Source organism: Oxyura jamaicensis, chromosome 14 (genome assembly GCF_011077185.1).
Source record: "Oxyura jamaicensis isolate SHBP4307 breed ruddy duck chromosome 14, BPBGC_Ojam_1.0, whole genome shotgun sequence".
In the NCBI taxonomy this organism is placed as follows: Eukaryota; Metazoa; Chordata; class Aves; order Anseriformes; family Anatidae; genus Oxyura; species Oxyura jamaicensis.
The window spans coordinates 3087313-3110566 of NC_048906.1; the positions used below are offsets into that span (position 1 = coordinate 3087313).

The window sequence follows — 23254 nt, forward strand, 5'->3', positions numbered from 1 at the left end:
AATGGAAACGGTGGAACTGTGTAAAAAAAAAACAGTGGAAAGGGTGAAAAGTGTGTGCATCGCTCCAGGAGCTGCAGGGTTCAGGTGCTTCGGGCTCTGCTCTGAAGGCATGTTTTCCCAACAGGGCTGGCCCCCTCGCACGAGGCTAGCAAGATGTTTATCCTCACCAGAGACCAGCTAAGTACATTTTATTGCTGACAGCCAGCTCTTGTCCCCTTCACAGAGCTGCAACCAGCAATTAAAGGCAATCAGCAGCGTCCTAATTAATGGCAACACTTGCAGACGGTGGCTGGAAGCATGGGATGCAGACGGGATGCTTTGGGGGGGCTGATGCTAAGAGATGAGGCTGGGAGCTGGTGGGGAATTTGTGGTGTTGGCAGCTGGTTTGGAGGCTGCCGAGATCAGTGAGGGTCACGCAGCTGGGCCCTGGGGACCACACAGGACCACACAGGGCCACCATTTCGCTGTGACACTTCTCTGCCTGCCAGGTGTGTCCTGCACCCCGGGTGGCCCGTATTTCTGGGCACATCAGGCATCTCCCTTGCAGCGGGCTGGCTCGGCGCCACGGCCGCACGTAAGCAGCTGCTCAGCTATTAAACAGCCTCCTAATCTCAGGACTTAGCATCAAAGCAGGAGCTCTCTTAACGGAGCCATGCGGGGATCAGACTTAAAAGAAGTTGCCGAAGTAGGCTGGGGAAGAGGCTTTGCCAAGTAACATCTGTCTAAGACAGCTAACATTAAGCACAAAAAAAAAAAAAAACCAACACCACCTTTTGTTCACTTCTGCTTAATGAGCGAGCGAGTGCTCTCATGGAGCCTAATGTCTCATTTCACTTTCTAAAACAGGTCTTGCATAAGCCCATGTACTCACCTGATCTCCTTCTCTTTCAAAACAGGCATGCAAGCCCAGCTGGCCTTCTGCTGACAGCTGTAGTGGCAATTTCCTACACAATTGCAGTGCTCTATGAGGGGTGAGTAGCTCTGCAAAAGTGGAGAGCTTCTAATTATTTCTACCAGCCTCAGCTCCCAAGGTTTCGGGGAACTGCAGGAGCGGAGATGTTTTTTTTTCCCAATTCATTCGGCGGGGAAGAAGGAAAACAGAGGACTGTTTTCCAGTTGTTTTGATAATGGGCAGATTCCTCTCTGAAACTATGTGCTGAGTTCTAGGAACATTTGCGCGTTTGTTTATTTTTATCAAAACGAGATTTTTCTCGTTCGGACGCCCGATCCCGTCTACACAAAAGCACGAAGGAAGGCAGCACGAGGACCCATTGTGGCATCTGAAGAGGCCCTACCAGAAGAACTTGCATTCTGTGGTTCCTTGGATGGGCTTCTCAGATGCTTTACGCCACAATAGCCAGGCAGCCCCGGCTGAGGCAGCCCAGAACCATTCCCAGAAGCACTGGTTGCGCTTCAGCAGGACAAGGGCTTCTGGCTTTTCAGGGGAGGAGGAGGGCGGCGGGCACAGCTTCTGGGCCCCGAGGCGAGGCAGGAGCAGAGGTCACCCCAGAGCTCCCGGCGCTCTTCATTTCACCTTCCCCCCCTTTCTCCTGCCCCTCTCTTGTGTCTCTGCCCCCTCTCTCCCCACGTTCCCGTCCCACAACCACAGGCCTTTCACAGAAGAAATCTACCGGCGGAAACAGAAGGGAGCAAGGAACAAGTAACGACGGGTACGTTTGCTGATCCCATGTGTTCTGTTCAGTGAGGGGGGCTCCAGAGGGGCTGCTCTGCCGGGTGCCCCCACCTCCGAGCACACTGGATGGGGACAGGAGTGCTGCCCCCCTGCCCTCCCCGCTCCCCAGAGCCCTTCCTGCGCTTCTCGGGAGCGTTGAGCCTCCAACCTCTGCACAAACCCGTGTGGGAAGGCTTCGCACAGCAGCCTTTGTGTCCGCCTCCTGGCACCCGACCAGCAGCCCCCAAACTGTTTTGATCACATACTTGAGAGTCAGCGCAAGGGAACATTGCTGGGGAGTTTCGAGGCTCCAGGCCTGATCTAAACCAGGCAGACAAAAAAAAAAAAGCAGCTACTGGCCATGGCAGGTGCTCCAGAGAGCGGCCAGGGTGTTGCACGAGGACGTGTGTGCCCTGCGGCACCGCAGGGAAATCGGGCATCCCTGCTCCGTGCCAGGGCTGGGGGCATTGCTGTGCATATGCTCCCTGCTGAAACTCAGCCCTGGCTCATTTGCTGGGCCAAAGGCTTCTGCAAAATCCTGGGCCTGCTGCACGCACACGTTACTGCCCAGGCTCCTTTCCCTGGGGTTAAATACCACCCTGGAAACCCCCCTTACCTCTGCCTGCCGGTGGTTTGAGAGCTTAGCCCCTTAGCCTCTGCCCCAGCAAAGCTGCCGCAGCACCAGCGATGTCCTTAACAGCCTCTTCTCGTCTCTTTGCCTTTTTTAAAGCAGCGTCTCGGATACCTCGGCGCAGCGTGCCTTTGCGCTCCCCACGCTGTCCGATTTGCCCACTTTTCCTACCGAGATGTATCCTACTAATTAGCCCAGCAACCCCTAATGAGCCAACTGAGCACCCTGCAGTATTGGAAGCAATCAGAGGAACAGTACGAGCACCTCCTTGCTCAGCCCGTGGGAGCTGGAGAGTCCTGTTCCAAGGTCCCCAGGGCCTCCCGACCTCTCCTCCCGCACCAATTATTGAAGATCTGCAGGGTAAAAAGCCACCCAGCTCCAGCTCCAGCCCGGAGGGTGAGCAGAAGAGCGATGGAGCCACCGGGGGCCTTTTCGTGAGCGAGCTCTGAGCACACAGGAGCACCAGCTGCAGCTGAAGCTCCGTGCAGAAGGCACTGGAAGCAGGCTGCTCAGGACGGCGATGGCAGCGGGCAGCCGCTCGGTGCTTTTTGGGCAGCTCATTTCATCTCGTCGCTCGCTCCGCAGGCTGACACCTCGGAGGGGCCGATCCTCCATCACCCCGCAGCACCTTTGCAAGCAGACGCTGCCAAAGAGGCACGGCTTGGTGCCCCTGGGGCTCTCAAACACTGCCAGGTGAGGAAGAGGGGCAACTGCTGCAAAGCCACCACCAAACCCCTCTTTTCCGGAGCAGCGAAACCTCCCCGACCATAACAGCAGTTTCCCACCGGTGCAGAGCCCTGGAGCATCTCTGTGCTGCTTGCAAAGGGGACTGCGGGGCACAGAGATGTGAGCACACTACCTAAACCACTGCCTGGGGATGGCGGAGGGATGGCAGCTGTCCCGTGGGGAAGCCCCAGCACGGAGAAACCAAGCTGGGAGCAGAGAAGACCAAAGGGAAGAGTCAGTTCCCATCGGGTATCCGCAGGACTGGACCTGTCCCTGGCCGTGCCGGTGCCCCTTCCCTCTAGGATAAACCCCATCCATCCCCTGCTTTGCCCCAGGGTCCTGCCCCCCTTCCCCACCACCCAGTGCCTTCCAGCTGTTCTTCACTGCCTTGCAGGGGCGGGAGGGAGGAAGGGGAGGGTTTCTGCCCCTCTGCCCCCGCGAGATGGGACCAAATACAGCCTGGGCTCACCCCGAGCCCGCTGCTGGATCCGGCCCTGAACGGGAAGGTCCCAGGGCTGAGGCTCCAGCCCCACGCTCAATGTTTACAGATTCCCAGAACAGTATGAGAAATAAGCTGTAAATGACCAAAAAAAAAGCAAAAAAGCAGCGTAAAGCTCCCGGGAGAGGACGGCGGCGCGGGGAAGGGGGCTGCAGGCTCCCGCAGGGCGCTGGGGGCGGGGGCTTTGGAACCGGTCCTGGTCCCATCCTGGCACAGTGCCTCGTCCCCGCGTCGCACCGTCCCCTCCGGAGAGGGTCCTCGCTTCTCTCAAAACGGCCCAATTCCGTCTTGCTTGTGCATGGTTGTAATTCACCCTTCCGGCATCGCTCAACGGGAATTAAAAGTGTCGGTTTCTTTTCAGCCCAGCCTCGGTTTCTCCTTCCTGCGCTCACGGACGCCGTGTCTGTGCCTCTGCGGAGCCGTTGCACAGGGATTATTTTTTTATTATTATTTCTGTCTCAGCGACCTTCCCCTTGAAGACTTGGGTATAGTATTTTATTTTTAGCCAAGTTTCCACATCCCCTCCGTGGTTCGTGTTTACAGACAGAGGCTCAAACAGCCCAGTGCCCATAGCAACCAGCGAGCAGAGGATGCATTGCATTATGCAGGCGATTTCTGTCAGAGCTGCCAGTCCTGGCTCAAAGGCACCGATGTAAATAAATTCAGATTTGGTGATAGGTGAAATCAGTATTTACCAAAGAGGCATGTGCTCGTTAGGGGAGGATTACTCTAACGAGGGCTGCTTTTGTGCTGTCTCGCTGCCGGTCTGGGGAGCGCGTACGCCTGTCCCTGTCCCCGCCACGAGGCTGGAGGGACCCCACTCGCACAGCTCGGCCCCCCCAGGTGGGGCTGTCACCAAACACCCTGCTGATGCAGCCGCTTTCCTCGCAAGCTTGTGCCATCCTGAAAGCAAAAGTCTTGGCGCTGTGCCGGGAGCAGCGTCGCAGACCCCGTCCCCGAATCCCTTCACCCCCATCCCTCCCCACTCCGATCTCACAAAGCTTTTTGGGGCTGTGCTGGCTCCGTCACCCTTTTTTAGGGGCTCTTCCCACAGCAGCCGTGTCCCATGTCTGCAGACGTGGCTCTGCCTGCTGGGAAGCTGGGCTTTGGGGTTTCAGACACGTCTGCTCCGTTCCCTAAAGCAAAACCAAGGAGCATAACGGTGATGTTCAGGCCCACCTGCAGGCTCCACGCCTCCCTCTCTGCCGTGTCTGGGGGGGTTTTCGTTCTGTTTGGGACCCGTCCTCGGCAGCGAGCACCGTGTGCCATGCTGTGCCACGGGGAGGAGAGCCCCGAGGAAGCATTATTTATTCGTGTATGGTATTTGACGGGGGGGATTAAGGGACTCTCTCTCTCCAGTTATAAGGAAAAAGCTCGGTTCCTCCCTGATTCCTTAACATTTCTACGAACACAGGCGGTGCGGGCGATACCTGCAGCCTGAGCGCAGCACTGGGGGGGCCGGGGCTGTTTCCCCCCCATCCCATCCCCAGCACCCGGCTGAGGCTGGGCCGGATCCTGCACTGATGCAGGGATGAGCTCCAAGCCAGGCTGTGAGACCGCTGCTGCTTCCAAAGCTGAGGCCTCAAAGCAGCAGAAGGAAAACCTCCGGGGTTATTCACGTGCCGTGACAGCCCTTCGTGAGCAGCGCAGGGACAAAGCGCCAAGAGGGGTCCTTGCACATGGCAGGGACAGATCCAGGGCAGCTCATCCATGCACCCCAGCACCTCAGGACTGCAGGCATCCTCCCGGCTCCCCAGAGCACGGCCCCGGCTGGCCGGGGGCTCCCTGACCCCAGGGACAAACCTGTCCACAGCCCTGGTGCCGGCAGGGGCAGGTTGTCCCCCCGGCTCCGCAGGAGCACCGTGACACCGCGCGGGGTCCCTGCGAAGGTGGGCCTGGGATCGTTCCCAAACCCTCGTGCCTTGGAAATGCGGCGCGGGGCTCGCTGGGTTGTTTGAGCCTTGGCAGCGGGGTTTGTTTGTAGCCTTGGGCACAGCCGCGCGTGAGGCTGCGCGCAGATGCGGCAGATAACGCGTCCCTCTGTGCTCCCCACGTTTCTCCGGCGCAAACACCGGGAAAAAGGAGAAATTGGTTAAATGACAACTTCAGCCTGGCAGGGACAGCCAGGTCAGCCCGTCCAGCCCCGGGTCACCTTTGGGCAGCAGAGACCCGGCAGCCGCTGTGCCGCCCGCACACATCACCGGGGCTTTTTCCCCACGTTGCCCCCTTGCACGTGTTTCACCCGTGTGCGAGCATTCGCACGTGCTATCCAGGGCATAAAACCGCAGGTGATATTTTGGGGGGGGGCTCAGGGCCAGCTCCACGCTGTGGGGATGCTCTGCCCAGGGCTGCCGGGCTGCACGTGGGGGCCTCATCCTGCCGTCCTCTCCTTGAAGGCAGAGAGCCGGGGCCGCGGCCCCAAGAGCCCCGTGCTCTGCAGCTCCCACCCCTAGCCCGGGTTTGCTTTCGTCCAGCGAAGCTGCTCTTCCTTCACCCGGGGGAGGACAGGCCATGGGCCTGGAGGCAGAGAACAAACACCGTCAGCCAGAACCAGAAAATAAACACGTGTCGCAACCCGGGCAGCGCTCCTCGCATCGGCGGAGCCGGCAGGAGGCTCGGGGCCCCACAGAAGTCACGATCCCTGCGGGGTCCTGCCGGGCCCGGCCCCGGGGGGCTCGCTGAGTCTGCAGGTGTGATGTTTGGGTGGAGAGGGGGGACGGGGGTCTGGGGGCTCTGGGGGGTGCTCCTGCACCGATTCCCCATGCAGAGGCTGAGCTGTTCAGCAGGAGGGGGGACGTGGGTTTGTCTGGCACCAGCAAACGGGTTGGGATTTGATGCTGAAGCAAAGCTGAGGTTTGGGCACAAGAACGCCCAGCGGTGCGGGGCTTGCAGGAGGCGTTTGGGCACTGGGTGCTCCCTCAGGGCCCCCCTAGTGCAGAGAAGGGGACACGATGGGCCCTGTTCTTACAGGAGAAGCAATAAACCGGGCTCCCCTATCTCTGCTGCACAGGGAAAGCAGCCCTGGGCTTTAGACTGTCCCAAAGTAGAAATGCAGTGGGTAAAGAGCCCTCGTGGAAACTCATTCCAGCTGTGAAAGCACCGATGCTGCAGGTGAACAAAACCCTGGTGGGAGCAGGACCCACCAAGCCTCGCGGCAGCAGGAGCCATGCAGGGAGCTCTCGGGATCCCCTGGGGTCCCTCCAAGCCCAGAGCTTGTTTCAAGGCTTCAGGGACGACCCCGCAGCGTGGAGCAGCAGCAGCCCTCACCCACCATCACCCTGCCCCTCGCATTGTTCTTCCCGGGCTGTCAACGGCATCCAGATTGCCCCGACCCCGTCCCACCTCCCCCCGGGGGGGCTTTACGCACGTAGCTCCCTCCGTGCGCCAGAGGACAAGTTGCGAGGCTGTTTTCTTTAATTAGCACACCGAAAAGCAGCCCCGGGACAGCCTGCGGAGCTGCCCAAGCTGTGAGCATCATCCTCGGGTCTTATTTCCAAAAGCAAAAAGGAAAGCAGAGGAATGTGCTTCTCTTTCCACGCTGCTTTTTGGTTGCAGGACAGTTGTTTACCCAGGGCGGCTCGCTGGGGCTCAGCTGCTCGCCTGCCCCGGGCCGAACCCGGCTGCGCCCGCTCCATCCCTGCCTGCGGCTGGGACAGAGGTGACCCCCGGTGGGTTTGGGGGCGGCGGGGGCAGGTGTGGGACCAGGACACCGAACACCTGCGGGCTCCGTGCCCACCACACCAGCTACACGTCCCCCTGCCACCCCGAGCCCATCTCCGACCGCTGCCACCTCTGGGGCTCTGCTCTCTTCCAAAAGCCTTTTATTTTTGCCCCGGTGCCCTGGCAGCTGCTGCAATTCCCATGGGAACCCCCTGAAATCTGTAGAGACGCATCCACGGGGGTCATCGAGCCCCCCTCTCCCCCACACCCTATATTCCAGGCCCGTAGCTGCCCAGCTCTGCTCACCGGTGACATTTCTCTCTAAGCCTCCTCAGCTCCATGCCGAGATCCGGGCGTCGAGCTGCTGCCGTGGGTTTTGGTGAGTTTGTCGCACAAAATCCCTCCTGGGTGGCTTTCCGTCAGGAAGCAGGGCTGATAACCGTAACCAGACCCCGTTCCCAAGGGCAAGAATTAAAGGGTGGGAGAAGGGGAGCGATGCAGGGGAACACGGCACGGCCACAGCTGCCCTGTGCACACGAGGCTGTGCGGCCATGCCTCCCATGGAGCTCTCACCCGGGTGGCTGAAGGAACTGGGGACTGGAGACATCTCCAGCTGTCAATTTCTCTATTAATCATATTCCCCCCCCCCCCAAAAAAAAAAAAAAAAAAAAAAAAAAGGAATCGAGAGCCATGAAACCGTGGTGAAAGAAGTAGGGGGGAAGGAAACAAACGAAAGCAGCACCCGGCGCCCTGCGACAGAGCGGCCCACCTCTGCACCGCGCCTCATCGGGGGAAAATTACACGTTGTGAATTAGGGGCTGCTTTTGAGAAGCCTTAAAGGAGATTTAATAAAATGAGACAAGCTAATAATATAGGGAATTAATAGCAACCCTGGATTCTGCGTCTTGATTTAATCAGATGCTTTTCCCTGGGGGGGGGATGAGCAAGAGCGAGAGCTAAGCCCTCCCTTCCCTTCCCTCCCCAGCTGCTCCCCTCGCCCCCTCGCCCCGTCCCGGGGGAGCAGCAGGGCAGGAGCTGCAGCCCCGCACGGCCCCGCTGGTGTCCTGCAGCTGCTGGGAAGTGCTCAGCCCACGGCGGTTATTTGTGAGCCAGCTGCAGGCCAGGGAGCTGGGAAAACAGGGAGATGGTCCCGGTCCGAGGAACAGGTCCTTGTTCTGGGAGGGGAAAGCAGCAACGTGGGAGCCGGGAGAGCCGGGCTGGGGGTGCGGAGCCCTGGTGCAGATGTCGGGAGTCCTGCTGGCAGGGATACGGAGCTCACAGCGGAGCTGCTCTGCAGCCCGGGAGGGGTCTGGGGTGCTGCGTGGGCCAGGGGAAAGGCACAAACAGGCTGTCCTGTTCCGGGCTCTTTCCTCCCGTGGACCCCAAGGATCCAGCCGCGAGCCGAGGCCACCCCCAGCTCCACGTGCTGATGCAATTGTTCTTTGCCGAGCATCCCTCCAGGTCGCCTCTTCCCGGGCTTGCCCGTGCGAGGCACGCTCATGCTTTCTGGTACATTTTGCTTCCTACATTTCTGCAGAGGCTGCCCTGAACTCTGTTTTCCTGCATGCACAGTCTGTCCGAGAGGGGCCCTGGGGAGCTGCATGTTCTGTCGCCGGGCTGTTTGTGCGACTTTCGGGGAATTTCCTCTCCTCGGTGACTTGCTCGGGGCTGTGGGGAGGGTTTTGTTCATCAGCAGGCGGCAGGAGAACACGGGTGGGTGCATAAAAAAGAAATAGCGAGAAGCTAGGGACTGATCGGCGCTGAAGATGTTTTAATTCCAGAAAAAGGTGCCTGTGATCACCGGGTTTCGTGCTCAGCAGCCTGCCCCAGGCTCTGGCTGTGCTGAGCAGCTCTGTGAGCCTGCAGAACCAGGCAAGAAGCAGGCACCCCGCAAGAGGCAGGGTCAAACCGTGTAGGTTGTACAGCAGCTGTGGGGGAAAACTCTGTTTTACCTGCCCCTGCGCAGGGCTCAGGCTATTTGCAGTCAGGTCAGAAAGAGGTGGTGATTTTTAACAGGCAGAGCTGTGGGAAGGCTCTGCCTTGCAGCGAGCTGGCTCCGTTATCATCCATCAAAGGCAGCTGGCTCCTGGCAAATGTGCTCTGCTTCCAGCAGCAGACAGATTTCGAGATGATCCTGGGGGACGGAGACTAATGCCTCGTAATGCTCCTCTCCTCGGGCTCTGCGTGACTCCGCAGGAGCCTCCGGTGGTGCGGACGGTGCCCACGTCCTCCGCTGATGGATGGAGCCCTGCGGGGCCCGGCCGGCCCCAGGGTCCCGTTCCTTGCACCCGGGGGTCCCCATTGAGCAGCCCCCTTCGTGCCCCAGCCCATGCAGCTGCACCTCTGCTGTCTCCAAAGAGCTTTTTGGAGCAAACAAATGGATTTTCCATTTGCTGAAGCCTGCTAACCTAAGAGGAGGCTTTGAGCAGGCTATTTTTACCGACTCCTAGCACTATTAATAGTTGTACGGTTAACAATAAACCTTAATCAAGGTATTTGATTTGTCTGTCCCCCAGAGCTACGTACTTCCTATTCCTCCCGTTGTTTTCCTTCAACTGCTTCAATTAAATGATCTTTTTGTTATTGGGGGGTGATACATCTGTGCTTTGGAAGCGGCTGCTAAGCCTCCGTGCTGTCTCACACACAGATCGATAAGCGCGTGAACCCGTCCCGCTCCCCCTCCCCGGCGTCTCCTCGCGGCTTCGCTGCGGGGCCGGCGGTGGTGGGGCTGTACCTGCTCCTTCCTCCCACCCCACGGGCACCTGCAGCTCCCCTGCATTTCTCTGGAGTGCTCAAATGAACGTCCGGGTGTGAGAACAGGCAAGGAGCCGGCAAGCTCAGCAGCATCCCTTTCCGAAGCAGTGCTGGTGAAACGCCCCGTGCCCCACAGATCCCCGTCTTCTACCCCGAGGTCCCTTGCAGTGTTGTAGGTGAGGGCTCTGCTATTCCGAACCGTGCTTAAGCATCAACTTCTACATTTTTTTTTAACTCGTGGATCCTCAGAGGTGCTTTGATTCGGAGTTTCCCATCAGCTTGCTGCCAGCTCGGCTTTCCCTGGGTCCCATCTCCCCTTCATCCATCGCGCCGAGCTCTCCGCGCAGCAGAGGGGCTCCAGCGGGCCCCGGCCGCCCCAAGCCCACCCTCGCCCCCCCCCCCTGCCAGCATCCTTTGCTCCCCTCCCCGGCCGTGCCCCGGGCCCAGCAGCCCCGACCCTGCCCGGTTGCTGCCGCCTGCGCTGCCCGGGCCGGCGGCGGGGCCCTCGGCCGCGCTCTAGTGGGGGCAGCCGGGGCTGCAGGAGGCTGGGGACGGGGTGGGGATGGGGTGGGGATGGGGTCGGGGTCTGGATGGGGTCGGGGTGGGGATGGGGTCGCGTTGGGGATGGGGCAGGGTGGGGATGGGGGCAGGCTGGGGTCTTCTTGGGGTTGGAGATGGGGATGGGGTAGGGATGGGGCTGTGTTAGGGCTGAGGCTGAGGTCGTCTTGGAGACAGGGATGGGGTCGTGTTGGGGATGGGGATAGGGTAGGGATGGGGCTGAGGGTGGGGTAGGGCTGCGGATGGGGCTGGGATCAGGATGGGGCTGGGGGCAGGCTGGGGATGGGGTCGTCTTGGGGATGGAGATGGGGATGGGATAGGGCTGGGGTCGTGTTGGGGCTGGAGATGGGGTAGGGATGGGGCTGGAGATGGGGCTGTGGTCGGAGTGGGGCTGGGACTGGGGGCAGGATGGGGCTGGGATCGTCTTGGGATGGGGAAGGGAATGGGGCAGAGCTGGGGCTGGGGCTGGGGTCGGGTTGGGGCTGAGGTCGGGCAGGGATTTCCGCACAAAACCCGACCCAAAGCCCTCCTTCCCGGGGCTGCAGCCCCCGGCGAGCCACTACCTCCCCTCTCCCCCCCGCACCCCAAAAGTGCCCCAATCCCAGCGGGACTTTGCCATCCCTGCGGGACTTGCCCCGCGGTGCACGGATGGAGGGGGGGCCGGGGGGGCTCCGTCTGCTGCACAGGACCCGGGGAAGGGGAAGGGGGGGGTCGGGACGCGGCTCCCCGGCTCCCGCAGCACCGGGGCCGGGGCAGCACCGGGAGCGGGGAGGGGGGGACGGGGAGGGGGGGACGGGGCCGGCGCTGACTCAGCCGCCGCCGCCCCGGGCCGTGACGCGCCGAGGGGCGGTCGCTGCCACCTCCATATAACGCGGCGGCGGAGCCCGTGCGGAGCTCACAGCGGCCCTTTCCTGCCAGGGGGAGAGGTGCTGAGCAGCCCGGGCACCCTTCGCCTTCCTCCTTCTTCCTCCTCTTCGTCCTCTCGGCGCCAGCCGCGCCTTCGTCCGGCTTCAATGAAACTGGCAGCGATGATCAAGAAGATGTGTCCCAGCGAGGCCGAGCTGAGCATCCCCGCCAAGAACTGCTACCGCATGGTCATCCTGGGCTCCTCCAAGGTGGGCAAGACGGCCATCGTCTCGCGCTTCCTCACCGGCCGCTTCGAGGAGCAGTACACCCCCACCATCGAGGACTTCCACCGCAAGTTCTACAGCATCCGCGGCGAGGTCTACCAGCTCGACATCCTGGACACGTCGGGCAACCACCCCTTCCCAGCCATGCGCCGCCTCTCCATCCTCACAGGTACTTGGCTGGGGAGCGCCGGGAGGGAATTTTGGGGGTTCTCGGGGGTTTTGGGGGGTTTATTGCACGCTTTGGTGATGGGTTTTCCAGCCCCCGGAGGAGGGAGGTGGGATTTTGTGCGTGCACGGGGTGGGTAATTTGTTTGGTGCACAGGGGTGCTGCCCGGTCCATCCCTCCCCGGTCTCTGTGTGGTTTTCCCGGGGGGTCTCGGTGTGTGTGTCCCTGTCCCCGCAGCCATCTCACATCCCCGCTTTGTCCCCAGGCGATGTGTTCATCCTCGTGTTCAGCCTGGACAACCGGGACTCCTTTGAGGAGGTGCAGCGCCTGAAACAGCAAATCCTGGAGACCAAGTCGTGCCTGAAGAACAAAACCAAGGAGAACATAGAGGTGCCCCTGGTCATCTGCGGCAACAAGGGCGACCGGGACTTTTACCGGGAGGTGCAGCCCCGGGAGATCGAGCAGCTGGTGGGGGGAGACCCCAAGAAATGCGCCTACTTCGAGATCTCAGCCAAGAAGAACAGCAGCCTGGACCAGATGTTCCAGGCGCTCTTCGCCATGGCCAAGCTGCCCAGCGAGATGAGCCCCGACCTGCACCGCAAGGTCTCGGTCCAGTACTGCGACATCCTGCACAAGAAGGCGCTGAAAGGCAAAAAGCTGCTGAAAGAAGGCGGCCGGGGCGGCGCGGAGGAGGCGTACGGCATCGTGGCTCCCTTCGCCCGCCGGCCCAGCGTCCACAGCGACCTCATGTACATCCGGGAGAAAGCCATCGGCGGCGGGCACGGCAAGGAGAAGGACCGCTGCGTGATCAGCTAGGAGCCCCCCGCAGATGTGAAGGAAGGAAGGAGAGAAGGAAGGAAGGCAGGGAGGGGGAAAGAGGCTCGGTTCCGAAGTGACTTTGGGCAGGCAGGAGGGTGGGCAGGCGCCCACCCGGGCAGAGGGGCTTGCTTCTTCCCCAGCCTCCCTCCTCCCGTGGGTCGGTTTTCCTCGGCTCCCATTCCCAGGGCACATTTTGGGAGAGGGGGATGCGGTAGGGGAGGATTTGGAGGGCAGGAGGGGGTGCCAGGAGCAGCCTCCTCTGGGGAAGAGAGACGGAGAAAGAGCGGATGGGTGGCGAGGAGGGAGGATGAGCCCGGGGGGCGCAGACCTCGTGTTTCTTTCCCTCCCAGAACGCCCAGCCTCGGGTCAGGGCATCGCTCTCAGGAGGGAGGGCAGAGACCTGTGAGAATCCACTTGGGGCTTTGGGTTTGTTTTTGTTTTGTTTCGTTCTGTTTTTACTTGAGAAGCCGTGCACGGACTCTGGCTCTGTGTCGTGTGTTTGTCTGTGTTTGCAAAACACGTGCAGAAGACACTCCTAAGCTGTTGCAAAGACATTGCAGAGTTACAGCCCCAATGGACCAAAAACTGACTCTTGTTTACATTTGTCTTGTCTGATTTGCAAGATTTGGGGGGCGGGGGGAAGTGGGAAGGGTTTTTTAAATGAGAACATAATAGGCACTTTATGTAGGTATCGCTTGTCACTGACATGAACAAAAAAATCTTCAAGTGTTTCTACCGTGGGTGAAACTTGATGTTTTATTTTTTCTACAAAATAAAAAAAAAAAATCTTTTTCAAATGACACTTGTGGGTCTGCTTTTTTCTCTTTGCCGGTCCCCAAAGCAAAACCCAATCCTGTCAAACCGAGACCTGAGCCCAGCTCCGAGGTGCTAAAAGTCGCCTCTCAACTCAATCCCTTTTATTACACCATTTTCCCCGACTCCCAGTGCAAAGGTTTCTGTCTGAAAGCAGCCGGTTTCTTGCCACACAGGGTAACGAGGGGCCACGCACACTGTTACTCAAGCGGGTCACTGAGCCAGAACTCTTTCCTCACTTCACCGGGCAACGCTGATTTGCGATCCTGTCAACTTCATGACACGCCGGGCATTGGCATGTCATTCACTGCAGAAACCAAGGAAAATGACATCATTTAATTATAAAGAGCTTATTGTGCTTCGTGCCTTTTCCCGGTTAAATAAACACGCTTTAATGATGTCAACAGAGACTGATTCATTTGCGCCCCGTCCAGGATATTGTTTTTATTTTGCAACACGAGTAAAGGAAGTACTTTGCTTGAAAGGTCACCTTCGCATCTGATGGTTTTTAATCTCTTGGTAATAATAAGTCGCAGCAAGCATTGCTGGAAGTGAAAGGATAAGGTGAAAGCTCTTCAAAGAGGAGCTCTCGCCGGCTTCAGGTTCTCAGAAGCAGACTGTTTCTGTTTCAGATCATTTCCAGCAACCCCATTCCGCCCTCAAGTTGCAGAACAGACTTACATTTAATACATATTAATGAGGAAAAATTCTATTGAAGCCATAAAAGTAAGGTGGGTGAGTGAGATTGCAAACAAAACCTCTTCAGTTGGGTCTAAAACTTGGATTCGAGTTAACAGAGTTAACTTGTTCCTGCGTTAAGTGCCAGACGTTTCTTTGGAAAACACTGTTTCTTCCAGCTCTTTATACGCCCTGGTTTCTCAGGAACAGCAACTGGCAAAAGAAGGGAAACCTCCGTCCAGGCATGAGACCCAAGAATTTATTGAACTGGGACAGGCAACGGCTGGCAGAAAGGTAATTTCGGTAATAAAAAGCGTGTACATTGTGCTTTGTTTATCTTGGTGTTCTGCTTTGCTCAGAGTTTACACGCTGGCACCGTCCCAGAGAAATTACGAGTAAAACAACTCCAGCGGGGACAGAGCAATCTCTAGGCTACAGGTGAGTTGCAACCATCCCAGCTCCCCGCGAGCATAATTACCTGCCTCTTGGCTTAGGGAAGCAGAATCGTACCCAAACAGGTCTTGCTTCTCTTCTTTTGAGGGCACGAATGCTACCGGCCCTCAGATGCTGGTTCTGACCAGATACTTCACTCGGTTTTCCACTCCTCCACTGCTGACGCGCGGCTTCTTTCAGCGTAGCTCAGAGAACCCTGAGATGAAAGGTTCCGTCACATAGTTGTTAGTCGGCTGAGATGCCGCGCTGCTTACCAGGTTGTCATCCGACACCGTAACCGCTGGCAGCGGGAGGACAGAGGACAGGGAGTTCTGGGATCCATCTGAACACAATACCGCATTCGAGAGCTTTCCACGAGCCACTGGCAAACGTTCAAGCCACTCAAATATTTGCACTTGTGGGAAGCCCCTGGAGCACTTAAGATACGGAACTGCCCCATCCTGCTGAGCCTGACTTCTGTCACTTACGGAACAACTAAAAGCTGTTGTCATGTACACCTGCTGGTTCGATCCTGCTTTCCCTTCTCCTGTTTCAGGAGTAGGATGCCCAGCGCACTGCCCACAAGCTGTGCTCCCCCAGGCAGATGTGGGGGATCAGCGCACCCAAAGCCCACTGAAATCTGCTCCCCTGACAGCCCGTTTTGCTTTCCCAGGCCACCCCCCTTCCAAAAAAGTGATGCTGAGATAGAGGAGCCGGGCCCAGGCGACACAATTCCTCTGTACTGCCCAAGTCCTACCCCTGCTCAGCCCACACGCACTCAGTGAACACACAGCAGGGGCAGTTTGGAGTTTCTCAATCTTTACTTGACCCATCTGAGACACAACCACCACTTGTTTAAAAACAGAGAGAGACATACAAAACTGAGAGCAATCGATCCGCTCTTACACACACAAACGGCAAAGTGCCCCAGAGACCCTTTCCAGCAGCAGGGCCAAACAGCTCGTGCTTTTTTCTTATGCTCCCTTTTGATGTTTGGCCGTTTTTGTCCATTCAGAAGTGAAAAAAAATACAGAAAATGCCCCCTTTTTCCTTTTCAATTTAACCAGCAGGTATTTTGATCTTTAGTGAGGAGAAAACACAATGCCCCCTGCTTGCTTGAATGAAAAAAAGGAAAACAAACACACACTGAGAGAAAAACCAGAGATGCATGTATAAATGCACACAGTCCTACAGATCAACGTGAAGACACCGCGGTAATCATCGTATGCGAGGCACACAAGAACTGTTCTGGTTCGGTGTCACATGCCTGTGATCCACAGGCACGACTTCAGAGCGACGTGACAAAAAAAAAAAGCATATAAAAAAGAAAAGTGAACTTCTGACACCTTTTTCTCTCTGTACAGCCAGGAAAGGTGTCCCCGGCCCTGCGAGCAGAGCTGCCCCCTTCCTATTCCTTGGGGATTTCAAACATGCAAAGGCTCTTGTACTTCTGCAGCAGTTCGTTTTTGGTCCGGACCTGCTCCCGCAGGCTCTGCAGCTGCTGCTGCTGCTGCTCCGGGCTGACGCTGATGCCGGGCATGGAGCTGATCAGCTTCCTCATCTCCTGGAACTTGTTCTTGAGTTCATTCAGCACCTGGTGAACATCCTGGCTGTCCTTGTCCATGCTGCAGAGGAGAGAAAACAGAGACACTATTCACACCTGATTTTGGAAAGGTGCCTTCAGCCTGATGGGGGAACTGCCATTTCCAGTGTAATCAGGGCTTAAACTGGAATTCACTGGGAAACTTTTGCTCCTGGCATCTAGCTACACACACCTCATTCACCTCTGCCAATAAAATAACCACAGATAGATAAATGGACTGGGTAGCCTCTGAGACAAACTGTTTTCCTGGTGATTTCCAGCACACAGTGCAGTTACCTTAGGTCCCATTCCACCGGTCAGGAGTTGGTTTACAGCTTTAAAACATTACCACAAAATAGGCTAAATTCTCACTCTCTTTTTTTTCGGTATCTCTCTTTGGGGACCGTAAGCTTATGCATGTGTGTTGTGTGGAGGCACCTGTGAAAAAGATCTCAGGCTCGCCCGTGACCTGTTGCCGAAGTAATCCAAAAAATCAATGCAGTCAAACAGCTTGACAGCAGAAAATGGAAACTGTTCCCCAAAGTATCAGAGAGTGTCCAATGGCAGAGAAAATGGTACTTCGGAGCTTTAAAACGGCTCTCTGGGGATGTATACCTAATAAAAGAGAAGTGACAGCTTATTTTTTAAGAGCAGCACAACTGCTTCTGCAGCCAGCTCTGTGCTTTTCAAGGATCAGCGTTGTCTGAGGCTGCGTCTGCCCTCAAACCCTCATTAGTCTCTGCCTCAGCTTTGTTAGCAGCAGCGAGGAGTTTTACGATTCCAGGCGAAAGCAAGTCTCCGCTTCCAGGGCGCCTGCTAATAACGAAAGCGGGATTCTAACGGCCTTTGAAATCTGGGAGCCCGTTCAATAGCCAGCCCTAAAAATAAACCTCCCTGGCATGACCAGGGCTGAGAGGTGCTTGATTATAACTCTGGGGAATCGTGACATGGCTGAGAGCAAAACTTTTAACCAGATGGTCCTGTTCGTTTCAAAAGCCTGTCGGAACAAAATATTCATTACTCTCCTCTAAATAAAACTGCAGCTGGTACTATAATGTATCCCCATTATGCAGGCAGTTACGGTCAGGTCGGCAGTGGAAAAATACAGGCGCACACACACGTTGCACGTCTGGGGAAGGATGGGCTGACACTGCCTTTAATCCACGATAGCTGCAGGGTGGCTTTAAAAGGGCCGTCCAGGTCTCTCCGAGGTTTATTCCCTTACCTATATCTACAGAACGGATGGCTGCCTGTCCAGGTGGTTGATCCGAAGGAATAATTATTTCCTTATTTTTATTATTATTTTTTTCTGATGGGTGATTTCCCTGCTGGATCAAGACATTGAAGCGACTCCCTCTCTGAGGGCATGGACAGAGGTGAGAGGAAGGGCACAGACTCAGCCACCTGCAATAACCCAGGACTAAATGCAATGTCCAGCCACAGCCTGTGCTGAAGGACCATGCTCAGGACCCCCCTTAAAGGACAGAGCTCTCTAAACCCCTCACAGGCTTCCCCAACTCTCCTTCGCTGGTGTCACTCCATCACGTCCCGCCTGGGGCTCCTGGTTACACCAGCACAACCAATTATTGGTAAAGCCGTGTGCGGGGACCTCACAAGCAATGCCATTTGTTTATACAAGGGTGAAAGTAACAGCAAGCCCTGCTTGGGAAAACTTTCTCGGGACCCAAACGACAGGAAAGAGCACGTGGCCTTGAGTGTACACAAATTCACGCGATACATCATCGCTCCTGAACACCGATTCACCTTGGAGATGAGGTGTCTTCAGGGCTGAGTCAGTGTCAAAACAGCAGGGCTGGGCTCTGAGTCGAGTGGCAGTGTTAAAGGATAATACGTTTGCCATCTGTCAGGGACATGAGGCGACACATCCCACCGCTCGGCTCTGCGGTCCTACGCGCCTGCAGCACCGCTCAGCATAGCTGTATCTGCTCACGCCGCCCAGGAAAAGGCAGGTGCCAGCCCGACGGAGGTAGCAGGGTGGTGGGAGTGGGCGGCTCAGCAGGACAGGGCACAGGATATCCTGGGAACTGTCATCCGCAGGTCACCACGACCTGCTCGGTGACAAATAGCAGGCTGGGAGGTCTCGGCCCAGGGCTCCTGCCCGCTTTGCTTATGCACACGGATGCAGCTGGCAATGGGCTCAGCCTCGCACAGCGGGGAAACTGAGGCTGGGGTTTGTGTTCTCATACCTGGCCTGCATCTGGACTGGTGTGGCAGGGGGATTTGTCTTTCCTTGCCACGGCTCTCACAGTGCAGTCGTTAAGGGTGATCCTCTCTCAGCACTCGCATAGGTTTGGTACAAGTGAAACGCCAGCAGGAAACAAACCAGCCCCCATATAAGCATGCAGGGAAAGAGCAGTTGGCCCCATAACTGGTAACAGGGGAACGTGTGCTTCCCATGCCCTCTGCCTCACCCTGCAGCGTGCCTGGAATGGCCCAGGATGGATGTTCATGGCATTGTCATGCTCCTGCTGGGAACTCAAACACCTCTGATGGGACCACCCTAGGCCAAAACCACCCCAGTTTTCAGGATCCTTTTGCAAACACCTTTACCCCTAAAGCACTAATCTCGAACCGGGAAGAAAATGATTCAACCTGTAACACTGCAGAAGCCAACCTGTTTTTTACAACACCCCAGAAACAGACTGCACCGCTGCTCCGGGACTGCCTGTACCTTCTGAGGCCATTATCAGTCAAACAGCAGGGTTATGCAGAGCATTAACCCAGCACGAGTGCACTGCTCCTGCTCCTGGGTGTTGGCACCGGGCACCTGGGCACCACCTCGGTGACCCAAACAGCGCCCGGCCACGGGCGTGCCTCGGTGCAGAGCTGCTCTTGGGGCTGTGCCAGCTCCTACCACCCTTCCCTGAACCCCAGCCAGGAGGCAGAGGGCAGGGGAGACGCTGGGGGGCTGGGGAGGATCCCTGCAGGGGGGCACCCCACTGCCCCGCTCCCCACCCGGGGCACTCCCGGCACGGAGCCCCGCAGCCAGCCCGGGGAAGCCCGGCGCGGCCCGGCCCGTTCCGAGGCTCGGCGGCCGCCGTTACCATTTGATGATATCGTGGACGAGCGGCAGGAAGGAGAACTCCTCCTGCGCCGGCGGAGGCGGAGGCGGCGGCGGCTTCTGCTCGGCGGGGGGCTCGGCCGAAGGCGGCTCCTCGGCGGGGGCCCGGGCGGCGGCGCCCCCCGAGGCCATGGCGGCCCCCAGCCCGCGGCCGCGGCGCCGCGCAGTGACGGCACGGGGCGGAGCTCGGCCCGGGGATGGGCCGGGGATCGGGCCTGCGCTGGGGCCTGGGCTCGGCTGGGGCCTGGGGACGGAGCTGGAGCCTCGGGCTGGAGTTGGGGCGGGGGCCGGGGGCCTGGGGCTGGGCCTGGGGTGGGCATCAGGGCCTGGGCTTGAGCCTGGGGCCTTGCGCCGGGGCCTGCGCCAAGGCCCCGTGGCCAAGCCTGGATCTGGGCCTGTCACAGGATCACAGAATCACCTAGGTTGGAAGAAGCCTCCAAGATCACCTAGTCACAGAATCACAGCAGCTTACATAGTCCAGCCTCTGACCTAACACTTACAAGTCCTCCACTAAACCATATCGCTAAGTTCTACATCTAAACATCATTTAAAGACCTCCGGGGATGGTGACTCAACCACTTCCCTGGGCAGCCCATTTCAATGCCTAACAACTCTTTTGGTAAAGAAGTTCTTCCTAATGCCCAACCTATGCTGGTGTCTGGGTCTGTTCTCCCAGCACTGCACCCCACAGCCCCCAAGGACAGCTCCCAGCCCCTCAGCGTATCGGGGGTGTCCCCAGCCTGTGTGCATCCCTCCCTTTCCCGCTGATCCTTGCGGGAGGAATTGCGTTATTCTGTGTTAAATGAATAACCATTGCACTCTCCTACCCTAGCAGGGTTTGGTTGTGTCCATATATCTCAGCTTTCTGCTGTGTTTTTTCATTAACTGCTGTCCTTAGTTTAACTTTAACCTAACTGAGGACAATGCACCGAGGTGGCTGATGAGCTGTTTTGTAACACCTTACAGATAGATGCCTACACAAGAGCTGGCTTTCTGTGTGAGGGAAGAAGCACTGGGTATATCTGTTGGAGGGAAAGAAAACTTAAATGTTGGTGTACAGCTGGGGCTTGAAAATGGAGGAATCTGGAGGGACAGAGCCAGAAATCTGGTGCTAGGGCTGGGACCTCTGTGAAGCTGGGAGAGGGGAAAGAAATGGGGTTCTTGCACACCTGCAAGTGGGTAAAAGAGGTGGCTGGAGAGGGTGCCCTGCCTGGAAGCCAGGAGGTTGGGGATGGTGCCCCTCAGTACCACAGTCCTCCAAGTTTGCTTCAGCAAACTGCTGCTGCCATGTTTAAATCGCTCTCTCAACACAAAGGATTGCAGCAATAATAATGCCAGCCATAATCATGAGTTTTGCTTCCTGGATTGGCTTTGAGAAAATACATAATTTTTCGTTTGCAATAAGCCTCCATGCTCATCATTCAGTTATAGGCTGAGGATGACTGGGAAGGCAATTTTCTATTTTTTTAAAAAGCAATTTCTTTCGAAAAGCAAACAGGGGCTATTTATATGTCAAATGAGAATGCTGGTAACCATTTGTACACGTGGAGTATTGACTGCTTGCTCTAAATATAGCAGATGCAATTGTTCACTTTGTTCCTACTGTCAGGAATAGATCCCAGCTTGGGCACCGGTGCAGGAATGTGCGAGGAGCCCCAGGGAGCCCGGGACCTGCTGCGCAGATCCCTGTGGGAAGGCTGGTGGGATTTATGGTCCTTGGCTGAGCCAAGCAGGAGGTACAGGATGCTGCGTCCTTTGCATGGGGCTGAGCAGAGAGGTTCATTTCTGCATGTTGTTTTATGGGCTTTTTTAAAGCGAGATTCAATTCGGCCTCATGGGGGTCATTTTCTTCTGTACCGTGCTGGGTTTAACTCTCCCCTTGACTTTATTGAGGAGTGTGGTTAATTGCTAGGCTGCTGGATGCCTGCCTCTGATGGGTGAGTCAGGCAGTCATTAGGGTAGGTGACAACATGCAGATACCATTCAAACACAACTACAGCACTGTCAATCAGCATTTCTTTGTGCCAGTCAGTTCCCATTTTGGTTCATGTGTTCCCACAGCGGCTGGAACATGCAGCTTTATCTCGGTGGCATTCAGCCCTGTCCCTGCCTCACACCTTCCCTTTCTCATGGGAACAGCTCCTCCGGCTCCTTCAGGTGACCCATTCCCATCTTTTGGGGCTTGTCATGTCTCCTGACAAGTTCAAGGGAGAAAGAAGATGTTTTGCAGTGAGGAAGTGGTGTCACTGGCTCCTCCATCACCAAAGATGCTGGTGAACTGATCGGATGAAACTGTGTGGTCACAATTTGAGTGTCAACCTCTTGCCTCTACCATGACTGGTGTGTCCATAGCCCTGGAGAGGACTGCGGGGACCTCAGCCCTAATCTTCACCTGCCCTTGCAGAGCTCCAGGCTGTGAGACCCTTACCCCCACAGGGTGACTCTTCAATGGCCCGGGTTACATCCTTGTAATGCAGTTCCTAATAGGTAGACATCACCCTCAGCATGATCTTCAGCCTCCATATCACTTTGAAATCCTGCTGGTCTCCATCTCAGCTGGAAGGGCCATGTCTGGCCCTCCCGCTGTTCTCTCATGGAGCTGTCATTGATCTGCAGATCCTCCTAATTTTCAGTCTGGTTTTCACCCACTTTCAGATCCTTGGCCAAAAGGTTTGAGTGAGAAACCTCTGAAAATTACTGGTGAGGCAGCTAAAGCATGAACAAAGATTCTTGGCATTGAATGAAAAGAATAATTTCCCCCCTAGATTTGGTAATAAACCCGAAGTGCAAATGATTGTCCTGTTTTTTATCAGTATGTAGATTGTGCTCTTTGCATAATTCACTTGCTGGACATCCAGTTTCTGAGATGTGCAGATGTCTCCAGACCATTTGATCTCCCACATCTTGAAGCTATCACATAAGCTCATTGCTTGCCCAAACATTTGATTAACCTGTTATCCTAAAAACCAGCTGATCAAATAAAGCGTGTCTGCAGCCTCTTACTGCCTGTTTCTTTGCAATGCTAATATTATTTTTTTTTCCTGTCATTTCTATACAAATCGCATCTCATGCCTGCTTCCAAAGGTAATTTGGGGGAGTTTTAACACCGGTTATTTAACAGAGCACCGTGCAGCTCCGTGCCTCTCACCAATGTCTCCTTACAATGACCTGACATTTTTATGAGGCAGGTCTGGCATTTCACCAGGCCCCTCTCTCTCTGCTGTCCATCTGGAGCTTGCAGCGCGATTGCCACCAGCTCTGTTATCATTTTTTACTACCGGGCTATCATTGTGTCGAACTTTATCTCTCCATCCTGCCCCGGTACCGCATTGTCGACCCGAATTTTCTATTTAAAGGCCTGCCAAGCTGCTGTGGTGGGATAAGTCTGTAGCGCAAAGCCAGGGAGGTGCTGTCAGGGTTGTGGCCACCTGGCACAGGGCGATAGGAATAAGAAGTTACAGCTCCTGCCGGCCTCTGGGCAAGCAGCCGGTGGCTGTGGTCAGTGGCACAAGAACATTGGTGCTTTTTGCTGGGTTGTGGCTGTGAACCTGCTGAGATTCCTGACCAGCATCCCCCTAATTTTGATTAGGTGGAAATTTGGTCTTGGGATCTGCCCCATCTCGAGTTCTGGTGTCACCCAGGGCCCGTTTCAGGCCCTGGTGTCCCTGGTTCTTTGAAGGGTGCTGACAGGAATGAGGGGGCCATCATCCAAACACATCCAAAGCAACCTGGTGCCTCCTGGAGCTCGTCCTGTGTTGGCAGAGCCACCCGCTGCAAGGGGAACTCGGCAATGTCCCATCCTGGGGCTGCCCTGGGGCCATCATCCCATGGCCCAGGAGATGCCACCCTCGAGGAGAGAGGCCTCCTCATCCAAGGAAGCCCAGCATGTGGAGAAAATTTGAGGCACAGGAGGCTTGGCCCAGCTGGTTGTGGCTCCAGGCTGGATGTCGGAGCCGCAGGGCATTGACCCGGTCGTGAAGGCCAGAGCTTGAGTGCGCCAAAATTCGGGGGGGACAAGGGGGACGAGCCAAGGGCGCGGGGAGTGTCCGGCG

General features: G+C 56.7%; 3 protein-coding genes across 7 annotated transcripts in view; 2 read left to right on the forward strand and 1 right to left on the reverse strand.

The window, feature by feature from the left end:
- PEMT (phosphatidylethanolamine N-methyltransferase) overlaps positions 1–3635 on the forward strand; it is a 38310-nt gene extending 34675 nt beyond the window's left edge. For 3 of the 4 annotated variants that reach the window (XM_035339073.1, XM_035339071.1, XM_035339074.1), the window contains exons 6-8: positions 897–971; positions 1610–1670; positions 2406–3635. In XM_035339073.1, coding sequence (XP_035194964.1) covers positions 897–971; positions 1610–1664 — 130 coding nt within the window. In that variant the 3' untranslated portion in view covers positions 1665–1670; positions 2406–3635. Of the gene's footprint in view, positions 1–896; positions 972–1609; positions 1671–2402 lie in introns of all 4 variants that reach the window. The other variant, XM_035339072.1, reaches the window with a different exon arrangement.
- Positions 3636–11381: 7746 nt separating this feature from the next.
- RASD1 (ras related dexamethasone induced 1) lies at positions 11382–13417 on the forward strand. 2 transcript variants are annotated; one of them, XM_035339594.1, is made up of 2 exons: positions 11382–11799; positions 12133–13417. In XM_035339594.1, exons 1-2 carry the CDS (start codon positions 11514–11516, stop codon positions 12690–12692), a joined length of 846 nt encoding a protein of 281 aa, XP_035195485.1. In that variant the 5' UTR covers positions 11382–11513; the 3' UTR covers positions 12693–13417. The 2 variants fall into 2 exon arrangements, with proteins under 2 accessions (XP_035195485.1, XP_035195484.1); XM_035339593.1 differs by having other exon boundaries at positions 11384–11799; positions 12062–13417.
- A 1923-nt stretch (positions 13418–15340) lies between these two features.
- On the reverse strand, positions 15341–19439 carry MED9 (mediator complex subunit 9). The gene is made up of 2 exons (XM_035339595.1): positions 19186–19439; positions 15341–16163 (listed from the first exon to the last, which is right to left on the reverse strand). Exons 1-2 carry the CDS (start codon positions 19332–19334, stop codon positions 15947–15949), a joined length of 366 nt encoding a protein of 121 aa, XP_035195486.1. The 5' UTR covers positions 19335–19439; the 3' UTR covers positions 15341–15946.
- Positions 19440–23254: the final 3815 nt, after the last annotated feature.